This window comes from Hyperoodon ampullatus (genome assembly GCF_949752795.1).
Source record: "Hyperoodon ampullatus genome assembly, chromosome: 2".
Lineage (NCBI taxonomy): Eukaryota > Metazoa > Chordata > Mammalia > Artiodactyla > Ziphiidae > Hyperoodon > Hyperoodon ampullatus.
In genome coordinates, this window is record NC_136915.1 from 184,147,989 (window position 1) to 184,168,928 (window position 20,940).

General features: G+C 37.9%; 1 protein-coding gene across 2 annotated transcripts in view; it reads left to right on the forward strand.

The window, feature by feature from the left end:
* The window catches only part of USH2A (usherin), a gene marked incomplete at both ends in the record, with an annotated part of 756,807 nt that overhangs the window by 282,105 nt on the left and 453,762 nt on the right, over positions 1-20,940 (forward strand). For both annotated transcript variants that reach the window (XM_079697601.1, XM_079697602.1), the window contains 3 exons: positions 5,056-5,186; positions 13,004-13,130; positions 20,221-20,322. In XM_079697601.1, the coding sequence (XP_079553727.1) occupies positions 5,056-5,186; positions 13,004-13,130; positions 20,221-20,322 (360 nt within the window). The remainder of the gene's footprint in view (positions 1-5,055; positions 5,187-13,003; positions 13,131-20,220; positions 20,323-20,940) is intronic.

Below are 20,940 nucleotides of genomic sequence, written 5' to 3' on the forward strand. Positions count from 1 at the left end.
ATAGACCAAAAGGTATGCATATATTTAGGAGATATAAATTAATAAGTACTACCAAGCAGTTTTTCAGAATGGTGGTACCAGTTATACTCCCACTAGTAGTTATGAGCATTCTAGTTGCTCTACGTACTTGAGTATATTTAGTATTTTCTATTCTATTTTAGCCATTCTGGTGGGTGTTTAGTGGTATTGCATTTTATTTTGCATTTCCTGATGACTAACAGTGCTGAGCATCTTTTTCATACATTTATTTGTCATTTGGACATCACCTTTTTGAAGAGCCATTTGTCCCCATTCTTTTAATGAGTCATTCATCTTTTTTTATTGATTTGTAGGAATTATATATATTTTTATTGGATATGTATGTTATCAGAAATATATATTATAAATATCTTCTCCTGTTATGTTAGTTACCTTTTCACTCTCTTATTTGTGCCTTTTCTTAGACAAAAGTTCTTAATCCTAATACAATTTATAACCATTTCCCTTTCTATTATACTTTTACCTGTATTGTTTAAGAAATCTGCCTATTCCATGGGCTTGTCACTGTACTGTTTTTATGATTAAATTTTTAAAGTTGCAAACACATTTACATAAAAGCTAAGTATTTCCATGCGGATCTTGGATTTTCAGATTTTTTAAAAATGTGAGGCCATGGATGTATGTCTCTTTTATATATCTCTGTATCCCAATAGCCCAGAAGGGTGGCTGCACAAAGTATATTTTCCTAAAAATATTCCTTGGATGAATGAATAAATTTTTCTATTGACATAGAAAAATGCTCTATCATTTCCCCAAATACTTGAAGGAAAAAATTGAACTTTAGACTATCTCCTGTTTTCTTTGCATCAAAATCTAAATTTTAGCAAGTGAGAAATATTTATTTTTCTGCCCATTTCAGTCAGCATGTCTCTTTAACGCAAACCTCTAAAAAGAAAAATGCTTTGGTACTGCTCTGCTCTGCTCCACATGTCTTCTTATTCTTGAGCCCAGGATGAAAGCACATTCATGAGGCACAGGAGAACATAGGAGTCAAGATCAGTCACACAGTATATATTTAAAGCTTCTTCTCTAACATGGTACCACATGTCTGCTTCCATTTCTTTGCCCGAAGCAAGTCACGTGGCTGAGCCTAAAGTCAGCGGATGGGGATGTATAAGCATATGATTGACTACATGATTTAAGGCATTTGGCTCAAAAGATAGGGTTTATCAATGTCTACAACATTGTCAAGAACATGATGTTTCAATGGAAGTGTGCATTTTTAAAATTTCTTTCCTTGCAAAAAAACCCCTCATTCATTATAAATCTTTGTAATGTAAGGAAACAATTTGACCATACGACAGCAAATCAAGTTACTTTACTAAATCTTCATTTCTCACAAGAAATACCCCTTGATCTGTGTATTCTATTTTAGTTGGGCTAAATTTTATATAACATTTCTGTGTTATGGAAGTGTAAAAGCTGGAAATTAAATGGTGTGTCTGAAAAACATATGCACATGCATATTCTTGAATAACGTATGATATTGATTTTTTCCCAAGTATAACTTGGCTAAATATTTCTGTAATTCTTATTGTGATTCATAATTTCATTCATCAAATTTCCCTTCAACTGGGGATGAGTAGTTGTATTCCCAGACTGAGCAATTATTATTTTCTTCCCTCATTCAAATCCTGGCTTTTGCTCCCCTGGTTACCACCATGTAGATGCCTACAGCACCCTGGTAGAGAGTGTTGTCTTCATGTTCTGAATTGTAGCTATTTTTATGAAATAACCTTCAGTTGTTTAATTTTAAAGCAATAGTCTTAATTATAGTATTTGATACCACATATGAAATTTTAAAATGGTCACAGAAAGGTAAGCCATCTGTAGAAGAGAGCCACTCTGAAACAAAAGGAGAGAAGCTTAAGAAGAGTTGATAGAAATATGATTTTTCTCCAGTCAGAAGGTACACCAGATTTTGGCCATGTCTTTGCTTTTGTTGGCAGATGTGTCCTCCTTATATCTGACTGTGTCACCCTAATAATTTGTTTCTATGTCTCCCATTTCATTCTCTACCAGATTTTTCTAGTGAGACCTCAATACCCGCTGCCTACTCATCCATTCCATCAAAAATTATCACCCAGCAGTTTGGACTCTGCTCGTTCTACTCAATTGAAAAAGATAGTAATTACCAGCTCTGTGAGCTTTTCTTCAGCTCTCATTATTCTGGACCTATAGGAAATGTTTACACAGTTAACTAACTTTGCCTTCTTAAAGTTCTCTCCTACCTATGTTTCCATTTTACAATGTGATCCTGATTGTTCTAACTTTATTATTGTCCCGATTCTTTCCTTCTCTTAAGTCTGGGGCATTTTTCCCAGTGGTCCTTGCTCTGTCTCCCAGGGACATGATTTATTGGCAGGTGATTGCCAATTTATTTTTCTAGCCCCATTTTCTCTTCTGAGATTTAGTTTCTCATTTCCAAATGATGGATAGTTTTTTCCTTTACATCATTAATATAAACTCACTGTGCCCAAGATGGAGCTTATATCCTCAACCCCATATTGTCTTCGGTACCTGACCTTTCTAGTTCTGTTAACTCACTGTGCCCAAGATGGAGCTTATATCCTCAACCCCATATTGTCTTCGGTACCTGACCTTTCTAGTTCTGTTAATAATGCTACTTTTGCCTCAGTAATTGATGAAAAGAATTGACCATCTTACCCCCATCATCACCACATAACCACTTGTTTTAAGGATTCTCTTCTGAAATATATAGACTCCATTCTTTCAATACATTTAGTTATGTCAGTCCTTAATTAAAATCCTTATCATCTTATTCCCCCAAAGCACAGCAGTATCCTAGCTGGTTCTTCTGTAGTTAAATTATCTACATCCTCCAGACATTCCACTGTTAGTTTGGTTGCCTTCATGTTGACTTTGAGCATCTTCTTCCCTTCCTCCACCCAAATTTTAAAGCCTTCCTTTTGTCTACAGGATAAATTCCAACATTTTTAGTCCACTTAGTAGGAGAGGTGGAGTAATAAAGCTAGTATCAGGGGTTCAAGTGAGTTTGGATACTGAAAAGTGATGTATAGGGACAAACAATCTTATTCTAGGAAGTGAGAGAGGTGCCAGGTTGGACCAGGTACTGAATCTAACATCAAAAATGTAATATCCTACAAGGTGGGATAAAGAGAATCAGAGAGTGTGAAGTAATGAAATATCAAAATGAGTAGGACAGGTATGTTTGAAAAGGACCAAAAGCATAAAATCTAGAAGACAAAGATTCAGAAGCTGAGAAGGCCAGGAGAAGTTTGAGTTGCCTCTTTGGAAAGTCTGAAGCCCACACGCCAGACTTGCCTTTGCTGGTATTAAAATAATTCACTCTAAAGATAGTTATGACACAATCTTCCTTTCCATCTTTTTCTTCTACTCAAACTTCTCAAGCCAGATCGTCTATATATGGCCTGAGATGGGGTCTTGCCTGTTTCTCCAGATTCATCTCTTAACTGCCTCCTCCACATCCAACTTTCCTTAATATTTTCCCTGCCTCCAGGCCTTTATACAGTTTCTTCCAAAGTCCTTCATATTCTCTGAAAACAAGCTCAAGCATCTCATTCCTTGTGAAACCTTTTTTAACCCCTTTGAATCAAATTATATCTTGTAAACAGGTCTGTATCACTTATCACACCTCACTACAGTTTTTTTTTTTTAATTCTTTTTCACCAACTAGAATTTAATGTCAGGCACCGGCTTGTTAGTTTTTCTTCTTTATTGTGTATCAGAGTACTCAACAAATGTTACTGTTCCACAGAAAATGTATTTTATAAAATGACAATCTGATGCTCACAAAATGATTTCTGACCTCCTGCCTCCACACCTGTGTTAAAACATCTTCCTTACCATTATTGTACCTTCCACCTCCTTTCTTCACATCCATTTACTAAGTACACCAGGACACCGTGTGATTTCCAGGGGTAGAAAGATGAATCAGACATGGTTTCTGATTGCAGGAACCTGTTGTAGTCTATTGAATCCAGGGTAAATCCCTCAGCTATGTGGGAACTTTGGTTACCAGACCAGCATGAAGGCAGCTCTGTCCCCTTCCAACTTACACAATCCTGGTTGACTATATTACTAATCAAATCAATAGACATTAATTATTCAGTTTTGTGCTCTTGAGCTGTCATTTGGTTCTCATGTATGTTCTTGACCTCTTATTTGATTCTCCCTGTACGATGTGTCTGTTAAGACACACACATTTTATATCTCCAACTAAACTGGAAACTCTTGAGAGCAAAGATCTTAAACTTCTTTGCCAGTTTCAGTACATTAACAAAATGTCTTACACTGAGGAAGAGCTTGATAGTACGCATTGAGTGGGTGGGATACCCGTAGAATGGAGATTGGGCCAGGTGGTGGTAGTGCGAAGACATCATAGAGAACTATTGCATGCTTCCCCTGCTTCCTGAGCAGGGGTAATTTCTGAGAGACAGGAACACTGTGTGTCATGGGCAGTGCTGGTAGCTGATCTGAAGGGTGAGTGGAGCCCCTGGAATTCTGAAGGCTGCAGACCATTTGGTTACAGGATGGCATCCCAGGAAATTGGCTCCGTGGACCACTTCATAGCAGATTTTTCTCGTTTTTAGCTTCTACTACTGGACAAGTTCTTTAAACTTCATAAGTATTTTAAACAAAGCTTCTTGTGTTTCTTTCACTCATGTCAAAAACCCATTTATTTTTATGACTCTGATAATATTACCGCATTGATCCCCTGGTGTCCAATTTTGGGTTGACAACATATCTTTTTATGTTGATGAGTTTTGCATATATTTAAACTTCATTATATATTGATTAGCGGGAGTGCAGGCTTGAGTTTCCAAGTATGGGTTGGCATTCCTAATGGGATACAGTTAAAACCAAATGGCTGGGACCATCCCAGTGCATTGCTGTGTATAATTCCCTGACTGTACTCACTACATCATAAATAATAATGAAAGTAAATGTACGCTTATCAGAAAGAATCAACAAAACCCAGCACTGATTCGCTGATTGCACTTGTCTCCCCAGGCATTAAGGCCAGCTTTCGAACGAGGGTGCCTGAAGGTTTGATTGTCTTTGCGGCATCACCTGGCAATCAGGAAGAGTATTTCGCAATTCAGTTGAAGAATGGACGCCCTTATTTTCTTTTTGATCCTCAGGTAAATGAGTAATCATAAGAGTTGATATTTTTGAGAGTTTACCAGGTATCAAGTGCTTATGTTTTCACAGTGAATCCTCACCAAAACCTTAGAGGTGAGTACTTATTATTTCCACATTAGCAATGAGGAAAAAGAAGCTTAAAAGTGATTTGACTTGCCCACAGCTAAAATAGCAGAGCTTCAAAATCACATAGTCTGACTGAGAATCTACATGCTTAACAACCATATGCTACCTTATAATGAGGATTAAAACTTTTAAATGCATTTGAATAGATCTGTTTTTATTTTCCTTGACAGCAAAATTGTGTCTCTATCTCCCTTCCTCTTTCTCTTTCGCTTTCTCTTTTCCTTCCTTCCTTCCTTCCTTCCTTCCTTCCTTCCTTCCTTCCTTCCTTCCTTCTTTCCTTCCCTCCCTCCCTCCCTCTCTCTTTCTTTTTCTTTCTTCACCAGCAAATATTTAAGCGTCTATCAGGTGCTATCGGGCTGGGTATTGCAGACTACACTAGTTTTAAAGTTAAATATGACCATGCCCCTATGAAACAATCTAGGTAGTATACAGTTAAAAAAAATAAAATATTCACGACTGTTACGAAAGACAAGTATGATGCTGTGTGTGATGAGAGCATAAAGTAAAGAGTCTTTCTTTTAACTTGTCTGTCTCCTCTGCAAATGTGATATTTAACTGAGATGCAAAACAATGAGGAAAAGTTGATCAGGACAAGAGTATATGTCTATACAAGAGGACATGTGTTTGAGGTGGGGCAGGCCAGAGGAAATACTGATGGGAGATGAGGGTAGGATCTGTAATAAAATTTCCAGGCAGAGCAAACAGCAAATATTTAGTGTCTGAGTTAGACAAGAACATGGCATATTCAATACATTGAGATGAGTCTAATGTGGCTGTAGCGTACAGAACAAAGAGAACAGTGGTAGGTTGAAAAGTTGGGTAGAGACTAAGTAACTTAGGACCTGGGAAGGATTTGAGAGGATTTAAATTTTTCCTGAGGGCAATGGGAAACTATTGCATAGTTGTCTTCACTTCAGTTAAAGGAAGGTTCGTAAACATTTGCCATTAAGCACTGTGTTGGACCTGTGAGTAACTGAGGAATAAGACTATGTCAAAGATTTTTCTCAGGTTTTCAACTTAAAACTGCTGATCTAAGACATAAATTATGCTTGCCAAATAAATGTTTAATGTTCTATTATTAAAGGAGGCACAGCTTTTCCCCTCTGTATCTAAGGGATCATGGGCCAAGAGCTTCCTACATCCTGGAGACCCACTCACCTTTGAGAGGAAAGTCAGGGCCTGCTGGACCAAGTGTGTCTGAGCATCACCCAGGATCCCTGCAGAAGCCCTCAAGAGGCAGACTGAGTCGTTCCTGTGTTAGGAAGTGGTCGAGCCATGAATTGGCTACTGGCAAGACCAGGGAAAGAAAGGTTTATTCCTGGTATTTTGACAGCGACCTGATAACCCCCTGGCCTGACCGCTATAGGTCCTCAGGCCCAAGGACCCCTGGGTGTCCCCTAGAATGGCAGCTTCTTAAGGGATGCCAAGAGGTGGGCAATGAATAAGCAAAAAGAAATAGCATCACACCTAAGCAGATCCAGCATCCAGAGAGAAAGGGCTAAGAAGCCGCTGTTTCCAAAGGCAAGGCAGATGGCATCAGGAAAACAAAAACAGCACACTGACGTTGATTCAGTTACGGAACTGAAAATATTATTTTTCATTTGAATCCTTTAAGTAGATTAATTAGAAGAGAGACTGCTGAGCCTCAGATTGCTAGGTCAAAATACATAACAAAAATATGAAAACATAAAGAAAGATGAAGGAAGATGCTAATATTAAGAAGAAATTCTAAAGGAGAACAAAAAACACATGCACAAGGTGAAGAAGGATGGGCGAAGATAATGAAATATAAAATAGGAGAGAATATATGATTTAATAGACTTGATTATAAATTTTTTGAAAGGGCTCATCAAGTTATAGTCAAGATTAAGCAAAGCTTGTTCTTCTATAGGACCTCTGTGTGCCAGCCATTATTCTAAGTGTTCTCTCTATACATAAACACACACACACACACACACACACACACACACACACACGTATTTAAACATCACAGCAACTCTATAAAGCAGGTACTCACTATCCCCCTTTACAGGTGAAAATCTGAGTCATGGTTAAATTAATTTTACCAAAGTTATACAGCTAATCTGTGACCAAGCTTTTCAACATGAAAGAACAATGCTTGTTGATGTCCAGAGATTCAGTTTAAATACCATCCATGCACCATATTGGAAGGAAATATTTCAGCAAGGCTTCTAATCGGAAGGAAAAAATAAAGAATTTGAAATATAGAGGAGAAGTAGTGGTGAATAATAAACCTAAGGATATTAAGTCCAACCTGAGTATTTGATGACAAAATGACTAGAAATGTGTTTTATGTACCAAAGAATCTTTGACATAGAAGAGACACACAGCAAAGGGGAAAAAAAAAGCCCTGATAATTGTTTGGTGCTAAAATTACTAAGAGTTGAAGGGGGGGGGTGAAATGAGTGACTTAAAAGTTTCTAAAGATATCAACTTAGTAGGGAGGCAGTAAGGGTATAGGTTATGTTGGTTTCTTGTTTTCATAAAATAAATGGACAAAAATATTTGATTTTAAATGTTGTGACAACAGAAATTAATTACTAATAGAACGAAAATGTTCCAAGAACAATTCACAAGATTAAAAAAAAAGACTAAGTGCTAAATTGTAAATATCAACAAAAAACAGAAAAGAAAGGAAACAATCCAGTAAAATAGAAGAATATCAATGAGAAAGAAAAAATCTGGTTCTTCTTCTTCTACCTCAACCTGTTAATACCTAGGTATATTTGAGATCAAGCCAGATGGAGAAAAACTTTAATCATATAGCCATTTATTCATAGAGCTTTAAAAGTACACAAAGTGGGTTCATGTTGATTGTCTCATTTCATTCTTGAAGTAGCCACCTGAGGTAGGTATTGTTTTTCTCCCTGCTTTAGATGAAGTGTCTTAACTAGGGTCACATAGTGATCTAGTGATAGAACTGACACTGGATTTAGTTTATTTTGTTCAATGAAACATTGTTAAAAATGTGTCATATTCCAGGCACTGTGCTGGGCAGTTATGAGTTGGAAACACGGAATCGAGAAATGAACAAAATGCCACTCCTGCCGTCCTCTCTTTAGACATCCCCCCTTCCAAGATTGGAGTACAGAGTCCTGCTGGACTTGAACAGGGCAGTGTGCCAGGGTGGCTTCACGCTGCCTCACACTTATAATACAATCGGTCACACCCTCATAAACATCCATCCTGGTGTCTGTGAGTGTGATTCCAGATGACCATTCACACCCCAGAGCTACATCTGTAATCATACAGTGGCCACGGGTTTGTTCACAGGTCTTGAGTATTTAATAAATGTGCCCTGCCTGCCCCCCACCCCCCACCCACAATATACTCTAAACATATGGGGCAAAGTCTTTGCAGAGTTAACCCAAAAATGATTCCACCAGAACTGAAACATGACTGCCATCTCTTTGAGTGTTATTTCTCTTTCTAAAAGATGTGATAGCTTCAGATTCTGCAGAATAGGAAGGGGAATAAGTTAAATAATGCTTAACTCTGCGCAGCCACATTACTGCCATTACGATCCTGAGACTGGCTGCCAGAAAACTCTCTCCATCTCATCTTTTTCATCCCCTTTTCAATGATCACATAGACAGGCTGGTGTAGACCAGAGCAGAGTTCAAGGAAACATTCACAAGGGCATTGCCAACCATTTCCTCCCCCTCTTCCCTCAGACAATGGCCTAGAGTGCTCCCCTCTGCCTGTCCCTGCCCTATATACCCAAATCATAACCTGTATACAAAGTTGGTACCTGCCAGGCAAGCATTAATGAAATTGTTATAGCCAAAGTTGGAGGACCAGGGGAATGCACAGGGTTTAATGATGCCTTACAAGTGCATTTTTACCTGGAATAATAATATCCCTCTATAAAGCAAAAGTTACCTACATTTTCAGGAAAGTGATAATTAATTTATACAAAAGAAAGTAAGGCATTGGTTGAGCCGGACTGTCTTAAGATACATTGGAGAAAATGTGATCAGATGTATCACGCTGAGTGCTTGTGATGCTGTCTGTACATAAGTCCATGAGCTCAAGCTAGCCAGGACTGGTCCTTCCTCACCACGAAGGAATTTATCCAGGTTAACTGGACATATTGCTAACTTTTTAATGAAAGCCCCACATATTATCAGACAAAGAGAATTGTTGAAACTGAGGAATGGAGAATATTTGGAATATTCTTCCATTTTTTTTCTCTTTTGGGGTAGGAATATGAATACAGCTTTTTTTTCTAATTGAAGTAGAGTTGATTTACAATGTTGTGTTAGTTTCTTCTGTACAGCAAAGTGACTCAGTTATACATATATATATTATTTTTCATATTCTTTTCCATTATGGTTTACCACAGGATATTGAACACAGTCCCCTGTGCTGTACAATAGGACCTTGTTGTTTATCCATCCTATATGTAATAGTTTGCATCTGCTCATCCCAAACTCCCAATGCTTCCCTCCCCCATCCCCACCTCTTTGGCAACCACAAGTCTGTACTCTGTGTCATGAATACAACTTCTTGAACAAAGTTAGAGCTACCCCAAGTTTAAAGAAGCTTAGGAGTTTGTTTTATACGTCCCCCATTGACATTTCAAAGTATTTATATTTTAAATAACTCAGGTACCACTTTAAGCCAGTTTTCTTTCCTTTTGTCTTTAAAGGATACAAGATTATCTAATGAACACCTTATTGTACTCATCAGACAAGTAGTTATTTGCTCTTTGTGTCTTTCTTATCTGAGTGTACAATCCAGTGAGGGCAGGTCTGTCTGTTAGTCCCCAGATACATCCTTGAGGCTCAGTACAGTCTTTGGAACATAGTAGATATACTCATAAATAAATAAAGTTCTGTTGACTGATTGGTTGACTGAGTGGCTTGATAGCTATTGGTAAATAGTACTCATAATTGCAGAAATTACCCATTTTCTAGGATAAAATTTCCAGTTCTTTAATGATAATTTAACAATTTTAGTTATTTGTTTTCATTTGTCAGTTAGATACTTTGACTTATACCGATAGTTATTTTCAAATTACTCTTCGTGAATCCATTCAAAATAATTAAATTTTGAGTTGTGGAAAGAGCATTTTGTAGGAATTTAAAGTTACTTTCTAACACGTAGTTTCAAAATAACTGAAATCATTGTGTACTTTGTTCTTTTTAAAATATCTTAATAAACTTAAGTAACGAATTCTTTATATAACAATATAATTCTACATAGAGGTGTAAAAACTTATTTGGCATTCCTTCCAACTATCCGATTCATTCTATGAAAAAATATTTGGGGGAAAGGGGAAAGATTCTTCATAATATTTACAACAGGACATATGTTTGCCTATCATAAACTGAACACTTTAGAATTATTGTTAAGTGTCAGTAAAGTTGCTCCATTTTTTAATTGCTGTATGTTTGTGTTCTCTCTAACAATTAGCTAGAGTCTTCCTATTTTCATTAGATTAATTTCAATTTGGAAATACTTGATCAGATGATATTTTATTGACCAGTAATGACTCGTGGTTCTCATTTAAATGTTTTATGTTCAGTGACATTAACAGGAAATTCACACAACATTCTGACTTCACTTAGGGAAACGGTGAAAGTGAAAGCTTTCAAAAAAATTCCGAATAGCATCTATTTAACATGTCTGATATTTTCCAGATGGAAAAAATAAACTGCATCATATGATATCAGAATTGATCACAGAATTATTCTCTTAACATTGGTGAGGTAAAATAATCTTAAAATGATCATCAATGAATAATACACTAAGTTCCTCTAAGTATGAAGAAAATTTGGCATACTGAGGCTGTGTGTTATGTACTTGAATGTGTCACCAGTCAATGTGATTTCGATGTAGAGAACCATTAATGCTTCAGACTGTCGCCAAACATGATATGAAGAACCACTTACTCAGACACCTGATCTTTAGAATGCAGCATCGTCTGTAACAATTTTAACGCTAACTAAGTACACTTTGATGAGACAGCATTTAATAAAATGCTCATTAATTTCATCATTAGCAAGGGTATGCTAAGAAGTAAGCCAGTTTCTTATGTCACGCCCAATTAGCATCCCATGCTAGTAATCCCATTAGTATTGTTGAATTCACTAATGGAAAAACTAATGGGCATGCTACCAGGGCACATTAATTGGGCACGACACCAGTTCTGGTTTTAATTATTAAACTACGATAATGAAATGTGTGTTTGTAAAATATTAAAATGTTGAAATAGGGTTGAGGAAAATAAAAGAACATGTAGAGGAAAGAGATAGAAGGAAAATCAACCTACAAAGATTCGAGGACTTACCAAAATGGTCATCTTTCTAGCTGATCGAGTTGCCTGTTAAAGTTGGGATATTGTCCACGTGAGAAGCAACCCACTCCTACTCATGGGAAATTAAAAGCTCTTTTTTGGTAATATGAAATTCTGTATGTCACACATGTTGTCATGCTTTGTGTGAGGTCTGACAGGAGCCAATTAAATGCATAGAATGGACATGGTATACTGCTGAAGCTATTTTAGGGAAATATAAACAGAAATGTTTTACTGAAGATGGTGTGATTAACGTTGCAGTTTTTGTGACATAAATCTTCACCATATTGCATCAGATAATTATCAGTTTTATCTTCTTTGAAAAACAGTATACCAAGATTATTAGAATTTGGTGAAACAGTCCAAGTAATTTAAAAATATATTTTGTAATATTTTACCAAATCTTAGTTTTAGCTTTTAAAAAATTTTTATTGAGTGACGTTAAGTATTGCTAGAGAGATCTACTTTATTAAGAAAGAAAGAAAAAAATTGTTTTCATTTAGAAGGTTTAGAGTAATTTTCTGGTTCTTTTTTCTTTAACCACAGTAGTAGCAAATGATGATGGTGACAAAGTTGAAATCTCTTTTACTTAGTCTTAAGTGTTCACTAACATAAAAAGAGTATCATTGTGCTAACCAGAATATACATAGCTCTAAAGTGTTAAGATGAAATGTTTCTCTTCTGCTTTTCTTTGTTTCCTTATCCTCACCTCCTTTTAGCTAATATCTGTTCTTAATATCTGCCATTTCCTAGTCTTATCCACTTAGGAACTCATTTTTATCTATACTATTACCTTAGGCAAAAATATAAATGCTAGAATTTAGACTACAAAGCATTGAGTATTAAGTTTAACCGCTATACTATGTTCAAGGCATTAGTAACTGACTAATTTTTAAAGTGAACCTTATTCCTTCTTGCTATATGTAGTGTAGTGAAGGTAAAAGAAAATAACTTGCCAGACATTTCCTTATCTTTAGAACAATATTATTTGAATAGTATTTTATTAGTTTTAAATTCTTCCCTTTTTTTATATTTCTGCCCCCAAATTTAAAATATTAGAATAGAAAATTCATTACCTTTCTGATGAGTATAGTTACTCGAAATCCAAGGGTACTTGTAAGATATTTTATTCCAAAGAGAAGCTCTTTTCAGATTTGAGCACTGAGGTGACACAGAAGTACATCAGAGAAAAGCCAGAAGGATGTATCAACCTTAATTTTGAGTTCTGTTTGAAATGTGTGCATGCTTGCATCTGGATCATGTTGAAATTTGCCAGTTGCTTTTTAACAAATATACAAATATATATGTATGTGTATGTAACAGATATACTCACTCATTGATTTTTTTCCCCTCATTCATTCCCTTAAGGGGTCTGCAGTAGAAGTTACCACAACTAATGATGATGGTAAACAATATACTGATGGCAAATGGCATGAGATAATCGCGATTAGGCATCAGGATTTCGGCCAAATCACACTTGATGGACAATATACAGGTAAGATCTTCTTTGACATATATGAAGGGCTCTATTGATGTGCTGATGTTACCATACTCTTCTGTTGTTTGTATTTGTTCATCTCTTCTTTCACCTTTATTTCCACTCAACTTCATCTAAATTGCTGTTGAGTTTGCCTTTGGGGTGCTCCTAAAATGATGAAGTCTTGGCAACTATCTTCTCATCTACGCAGGGTTTCAGTAAAGCAAAAATAAGAGTAAAGTCTTCAATAACAATTTTGTATCTTTTTCAGTCTTTACAATTTGCAAGGGCTTTTACTTTCCTTTTACTTATGTTTTACTTATGTTCTCTCCTATGTTCCTCTATTATGATCTCGGTTATTATATGCATTTTAGAGATGAGGAAACTAAGGCTCCAAAAGGTAAACAACTTCTTCCAATTAAGACAGTTGGTAGGCAGCGTTCTGGGACACGTATTTTTTCTTTGCAATTCTAAGTTTATTTTTCTTTCTATCCTTCCCTATCTACCATCCCCATGTAATTGTAAAAGTTACACTACCTATACGATGATGCAGGCTTTTATTAATTCATTCAGAAAATATAAAATTTTAATGAGCACCTACTACTGCTCTAGGAACTCTGGAAACAACGAGGAAAATTTACACTTTAGGTGGGAGAGAGGCAGGAAACAGAATAAATAAGTATTGAACAAATATCAGGTAGTGCTACATTCTGAGAATCTATAAAACAGGATAAGAGGAAAAGGGGTGAGTGTGTGTGTGTGTGTATTGGGGAAGGGATGTTTTGATTTTATAAAAGACTGTTAGAGAAGGTCTTTCCGATAAGGTGACATATGAGCATAGACCTAAAGGGGATAAAAGGGCAAACCAGGCAGATGTCTAGGAGAATGTTTCAAGTCAAGTGAACAGTAGGTCCCAGGGCCCTGAGGTGGGAGCGTACGATATGTGCCATGTCAAGGACCAACAAGGAAGCCAATGTGGGAAAGAGAGGTTGAAGGGGCTAGTGTTACAATGTGAAATCAGAGAGGCCACTGGGGCTGTATTACATAGGGCTTTGTGAGCTTTTACATGAAAAGAGGGAAGCCGTTGGAGAATTTTGAGAGAGGGGTGACATGACATGACTTCTTTCTTTAAAAGGAACACTCTGGCTGCTCTTTTGGAGATAAGTTTTAAGGAGAACAAGGATGGAAGTGTTGACCTAAAACAAATAGATTGACATATGCTTTTCCAGCAAAGATGGGTTTATTCAGGATCAGTAGAAAGCTGCAATTCAGGGTCTGCAACCATGGTGAGCCCCTTGTAAGTCCCCACACAGCAACGGAAGGAGAATGCTTTTATGGAGGGCAAAAGGAAGTTGGGAGGGCTGTAGTAAACAAATAGTCCATGGCTTTTCATTGGCTGAGTGCTTGCCAGGAAAGAGGAGGAGTCTTTCTTCTTCCTGTTGGGCTCTGCTGTCACCACAAGGCATGAGACCTTCCTCTGGTCTCCCAAATCTATTTAATTGTGGTTTCTGCTTATTAATTTTTTATATGTCCCCCTTTTGATCATGATCTTTCTCTCAGAGCATCACTGATCGAGTCAGCTTTTCTAATTTCAATGGCTTTTTGTCCCTCAGTGCCAGGAAGGACCTTTCCCGTGTGTGGGGTCTCATATCAGAAGGGAATGCACAGATTGGAAACCTACTGAGGTCATATTCAAGTAACAAGGGAAGGTAGAAGGGAGAACTCTCAGACACTTTCTGTCTCAATTCCATATGCTATCAAAATCATAGACATTGGAGATCATCTGAAGCATTATGTCATTGTCAAAGGTTTGGCAATACACTTCCTAAAGACCTGGTCCAAATATCTTCAGAAAGCTGCCTCATCAGCTGTTGTCTGCTTCAGTTCTGGGAAATATTTACTTTCAGGTCACCAGACTTTTTGAGGTCCCTTCAGAATTTGGTGCTTTCTTTAGGCGTGTCACATGACTCCAAGAATCTATTCCTTGGATTTTGGCGGCAGAAGGGTTGGTTAGCAATACGTGATAGGGGCCTCTCTGATAAGGTTGAAGAAAGTTCTTCTGGAGGTGTCTCTTCCAGTAGATAAAGCCTTCAAGTTGCAAGGTGTGATGCTTAAGGTCTTCATCTCCTGAGAGTGCACTGTAAAAAGATTGCTCTACCAAAATGTGGTTATTTTTAATAGGAACATTTTGGCCCTTGCATTATTGGAGTATCTCTCCTCTTTTCAGTTGTAGGTCAAGAAAAGCAGTAACAAGTGTGTTGGATGTCCTATGACTGTTTCAATGGGTGAGAATTTTTGAGTTACAAAAAGTGTAGATCTGAGATTTAGAGGGACCAATAGCAATGCTTTGGGCCAAGGTATTTGTATGACCTCTACAAATTTTGCCAGTTGGGTCTAATAATGCCATTACTGTGATCAACTAAATCAGAGGATTGATGCCACAGACTTGTTGAAGTACCTGGCCTGTAAAACAGGTTCCTCAATCACTATGAAGTCTATCTGTCTCAAAGTGTAGCCCTTGTTCTGATACCAGATGCCCTAAATATCAAACCTGGGTTTGGGCAAACTACAATTTTTTCCTTGGCAATCTTATGTCCCTTTAAGGCTAAAAGCTTTAGAAAGTGGATGCTGTCTTCCTGTGAGTAGGCTTTAGAAGATCAAAGAAGCACATCATTCACATATGCAACAAAGTAGACCTGTAGGAAACTTTATATCATCCAGGTCAACCTTCAGGATTTACAAGAAATAAGAAGAACTCTCAGTAAAACCCTGAGGATTACTGTCCAGGTGAATTGTTTTTCTTCCCAAGTAAAGGTAAAAAGGTGTTGGCTAGCTTCATCAAGTGGAATACTAAAGAATGCACTGCATAAATCAATTACAGTAAAGAATTTGCTTCCAGTGGGAATGGATGTTAGAACTGTCTGAGGATTAGGAACAACAGGGTGTCTAGCGATAACAGTGTTGCTTATTGCTCAGAGGTTCTGGACAGACCTCTCTACCCTCAGCCCTTAGGTTTTCTCACAGGTAAAATAGCATCCTTACAGGAATTAGTACAGGCATAATGAGATTTTGAGCCTTATAATCTTCTATTATAGGCTTTATGCCTTGAAGGGTTTCTTTACTTATAGGGTATAGATTAATTCTGGGAAGAGGTTTTGAGGGATCTATTTGAATCTTGATGGGAAGGGGTGCTCTTTGAAGTTTGCCAGTATCAGTTGGAGATTTTGCCCATAAAGATGGCAGTGGCTGATTCAAAAGGGACAAATGATCAGTGTTTCCAAAATCTGCTCTAGAACTGTCAGAGACAGAACAAATAAAAGATGTCAAAGGGGTCATTTAATTTACCTGGTTGGTGATTTTGATGGCTACTGTCAAATTCTAGATTATTTCCTCCTTTTGGAAGAAAGAATTTCCAGCATGATACTTCTCCAAGAAGTCTCAGCCTAATAAATCGGTAGGGGCAGAGGAGCTAAGGAGAAAAATACATGTGTCTCTCAAAGGGCCTAAAGGAAAGGGAATAGGTTCAGAGACAAGAACCTCTTGAGATTCATTAGAGATCCCCACTATTTGAACTGTGTTAGTACTCGGAGGCAGAGGCTGCTTTTTAGTAATGGGATGGAGCACTGAGTGTGTGACTCTGGTGTCAATTAGGACTGGAAGAGATTCAACCCCAATCTTGAGAAACATTTCTTTAAGCTGATTAAGATGGAGAATTGGGAAGAGCCCCTATAGTTCTTCAGAGCCTGTCACTGAGTAGTTGGAGGATGTTGGAAAGGTTAGTCAGAGGGCTGAAGACACTGAAAGCACTTAAATTTGTAACAGTTTCTTTTCCAATATCCTGGCTATTTTCAATAATACCAGAAACTAGGAGGATTTTAGTTTCATTTAGGAGCCTTCATTTGCTATAGTTGAAGTTTAAGAATTTAGACAGTCTTCCTTTTAGGTGATTCAGCTATAGTGTGAGAGAGCAGTTTTGACAGATTAATCAAAACTAGATGGGACATAGTTTTCCATTCCATCCTGGTCCTTTTTATTAGAAAGGAAAGATCCCACTTTGGCCCATTAATAAACATGGATTTAAAAGCTACCCAGGTGGAATCAACATCTGGAGGAAGACCAAAATTTTGCGTAAAATTAATCTGAATTCAATTGTAATCGTAATGAACAGGTTCATCAGATTTTTGTGTGCAAGCCTGAATTTTGTTCCAGTTGACAGTCTTTGGAAAAACCCTAGGAATTGCTCAATGAAGTCACCTAGTGATTGCTCAAGCCTGATCATATAATAAGTTAGAGGGCTGATCTCCTGGTTGTTATCCTAGAGACCTTTCAGGATTTTCCCAGTTAGCACTTCTGATCCAATGCTGGGTCTGGCCATCACCAACAAACCTATGAATTAGCTAAGGTAAGTCAGAGAAACCAAGTTGATAAGTTTGAATGACTACATTACATTCCTCAGCAAATCTGTGACAATCTTCAGTTACTTTCGGTATATTTTTGACTGTGGCTTGCAGGTCAGCTTTAGTTCAGGGAATATAAGAAATTATGGGTTTAGCTTCTGGAACCTCAGAAGGCTTAATTTTAAAGGGACAGGTTCTGATAAGTTCAGAGGAAAAGGGAGTGGGGAAAATTTCAGAGAGAGGGGAAGTTTGGTGAGATAATTATTAGGGGGGGAACTGAGGGTCTAGAGGAGGCATAGGCAGTAGAGAAGGAAAGGAAAAAGATGGTTCCAGATGAGTCTGGCCATGAGGAGCTGAGGAAGAGAGACAAGATGGTACCAGAGGTAGAGCCTGAGACAGAGAAGCCAAGGAAGAAAAGCCTGAGGCGTGGAGAGCCACTTTGTCTTTCTTTATCCACATGTTTGCCTCAGTTAATCTTAATATCTCATTTTGCTGAGAGGCAATTTTAGGCTCCTAATTACATTTAGAAACCTCAACATGCCAATCAAAATAGGCATACTATTCAGTTCTGGGAATTTCTGAGATACTGTAGTCCAATTAACTTTGAGGATTCCAAAAATTCCCCATAATGGCCATTGATATTCTAAATTACCTTAGGTCAGTTTGGTCCATTTAGTGGGAAATGCACGTGAGGAAAGACCACACTTTTTAAACATAAAATTGTCCATAGTCCCTGTCGGTGGGGGCTCTCTCAAAATATGTAGATAACTGGGATCTCATTACTCAGAGGTTTGTCTCCAGAGTGAAAGAATAATTTTTAAACAGCTCACAGTTCAAATCAAACTGCTCGCAACTCAAAACAGCATGCAAATTAATACCAGCCAATTCTAGGGAAACAGTTTGGTCCTGTAGAAACCAGGCCCAAGGCTTTTCAGTCATTTCCAAAGAACAACCCTAATTCCAAAGGAATGGGCTGAAGCCTGAAAAACCAGCACAGTTTCAGTGAAGCAGCTTCGTTCCTGAAGGAACAGGCTGATGACTTCTCAGCCAGTCTTGGTTGAAACAGTCTGATCTCAAAATTAGACTGAAGTTCCAAATGAGTACTCAGGTACAGAACAAGGCCTTAACCAGACAAAACCTTTAAGCAGAACTTACATAAAGCCTGGAGAGCTTCAAATGCAAAGAGGGTGTGAACTCAGATCCAGGAGAAAGATTTACCTTCAAACTCCAGGGTTAGTAAGAGCAGTGAGCACAGTGGGTAAGCAGTGAGCACAGTGGGCTTCTTTGTGGGTACCACACCTGTTTGTTCACCAGAACTGGAGCCTTCAGGGATTTTCTCTGGTCCCCATAGTGTCCACCAAAATGTTGACCTAAAACAAATAGACTGTCAGATATTTCTCCAGCAAAGATGGGTTTATTGGGGATCAGCAGAGAATCACAATTCAGGGTCTACAACCATGGCAAGCCAAGTGCAAGTCCCGCATGGCAAGGGAGGGAGAAAACTTTTACAGAGGGTGAACAGGAAACCGGGAGGACTATAGTAAACAAAGTGTTCATGATTTTTCATTGGCTGAGTCCTTGCCAGGAAAGAAAAGTCTTTCTTCTTCCTGTTGGGTTTGCCTTCATTACAAGGTGTGAGAACTCTACCTTCTGGTCTCCCGACTCTATTTAATTGATGTTTCTGCTTATTAATTCATTACAGAAGCATGGAGACCAGCTTCTGCAATAATTCTAAAATAATCCAGACAAGAAATGATCATTTCTTGAACCAGGGAAGGAATTGTGGATATAATGAGAAATCTGGATGTATTGTAAATGTTAAGGAATTTGATTGAGGTAGAGCAGGGGTTGGCAAACTACCACCTGTGGGCCAAATCCAGCCCATGCCTGTTTTTATAAAGCTTTATTGGCGACAACTGCACCCATTGGTTAGGTATCGTCTGGCTGCTTCAGGCTGTATGGTCTACAAAGAGGAAAATACATACTACCTTGCTCTTTACAGAAGAGTTTTGCTAACCCCTAATGTAGAGCATGACTGCAATGTTTGGGGCCTTTAGACTTAACTACCATAACTAAGGTGGACAAGTTAGTGGGAGAAGCAGATTCAGAGAGAGATGTTCAGATTTCAGTTTGAACATGTTAAGTCTTAGGTACCTATGAGGCATCCAAGTGGAAGTATCAAGCAGATTCCTGGATCTGAGTTCAGGGAAGAGTTCCAGACTAGAGATAAAAAAATTGGGAGTTGTCAGCTAAAGATGGTATTTAAAGCCAAGGTCCCAGATATAAGTAGGGCTAATTAGTTGTTTGGGCTCTGAAAAAAAAAATCCTCCTTCTCCCAAAAAATGATGGAGTAAGATAGACATTTTAACAGATTTGGATTGTTATGCAACACAGTCAAGGACCCAGGCCACTTCTGATCTTTGGCCCCGGGAGTTAGCACAGCTACCCAGCTCTCTCTTCATCCTTCTAGAGGGGATTAGGGTATCTGTGTAGGTGGAGAAAGAGATCTGAGAACGGAGGAAGTCTGGGTCATTCCGGCATCAAGATGTTGGGGTGATGAGGAAGAACCAGTGAAGAAAAGTAACCGATATGTAGAGAACCAAGAAAGAGTGGTGTCCAGAAGCTCAGGGAAAGGTTTAGTCATTCGTTAAATTAGCAGAAATAGATTATCCTGCTGAAGTTGGAATTCTCATCTCCTTTTCCATCTATAGGCTCCTCGGCCACCCTGAATGGTAGTACTGTTATTGGAGAGAACACAGGAGTGTTTGTGGGAGGGCTGCCGCAGGGTTATACCATCCTCAGGAAGGATTCTGGTGAGTTTGGGAAAGGTATAGAATTTATATGTTGTCACCACATTTTAGAATCAACTTGCATTATTTTAAAGTATGGGTAATAGTATTATTTTCTATCTCATGCTGTATTTCCTACATCAGTATGTCAAAAATTTTCCTTTAGGTCTCTTCTTTTCTAAAGGAACCATGTACTACTTGCATTTCAGTTCTTAGTACCCAGTTCTTGATATGTAAAAGGAGTTCATTAAACTTTTGCTGAAATGAATTATACTAATTTCAGTCAAAGCTATGTTAGTTAGGGATCAAAAACTTTCAACGAATTTTTTGAGAAGGATATATTTAAATCCTCAAGATTATAGTTACCTCCTTAGAAATACCTGTAGAGAAGAGAGGGCTTTCATTTGGCTACTGTAGACTGGTGGAGAAGTCTCTTGAAAACATTCACACACACACACACACACACACACACAGATTGAAAGAAAGAGAGAAGAGAGTCTTTGTCCTAGTTCTTTGCCCACCAAGCACAATTCTTGTCTCTGGTATATCCAGGCATCAGGAAGAGAGCATACCCCAATAGCAAATATCCCTCCTGTAGATGATATCTGTCCATTATAAATAAATAGTTTGCCATTGCACATA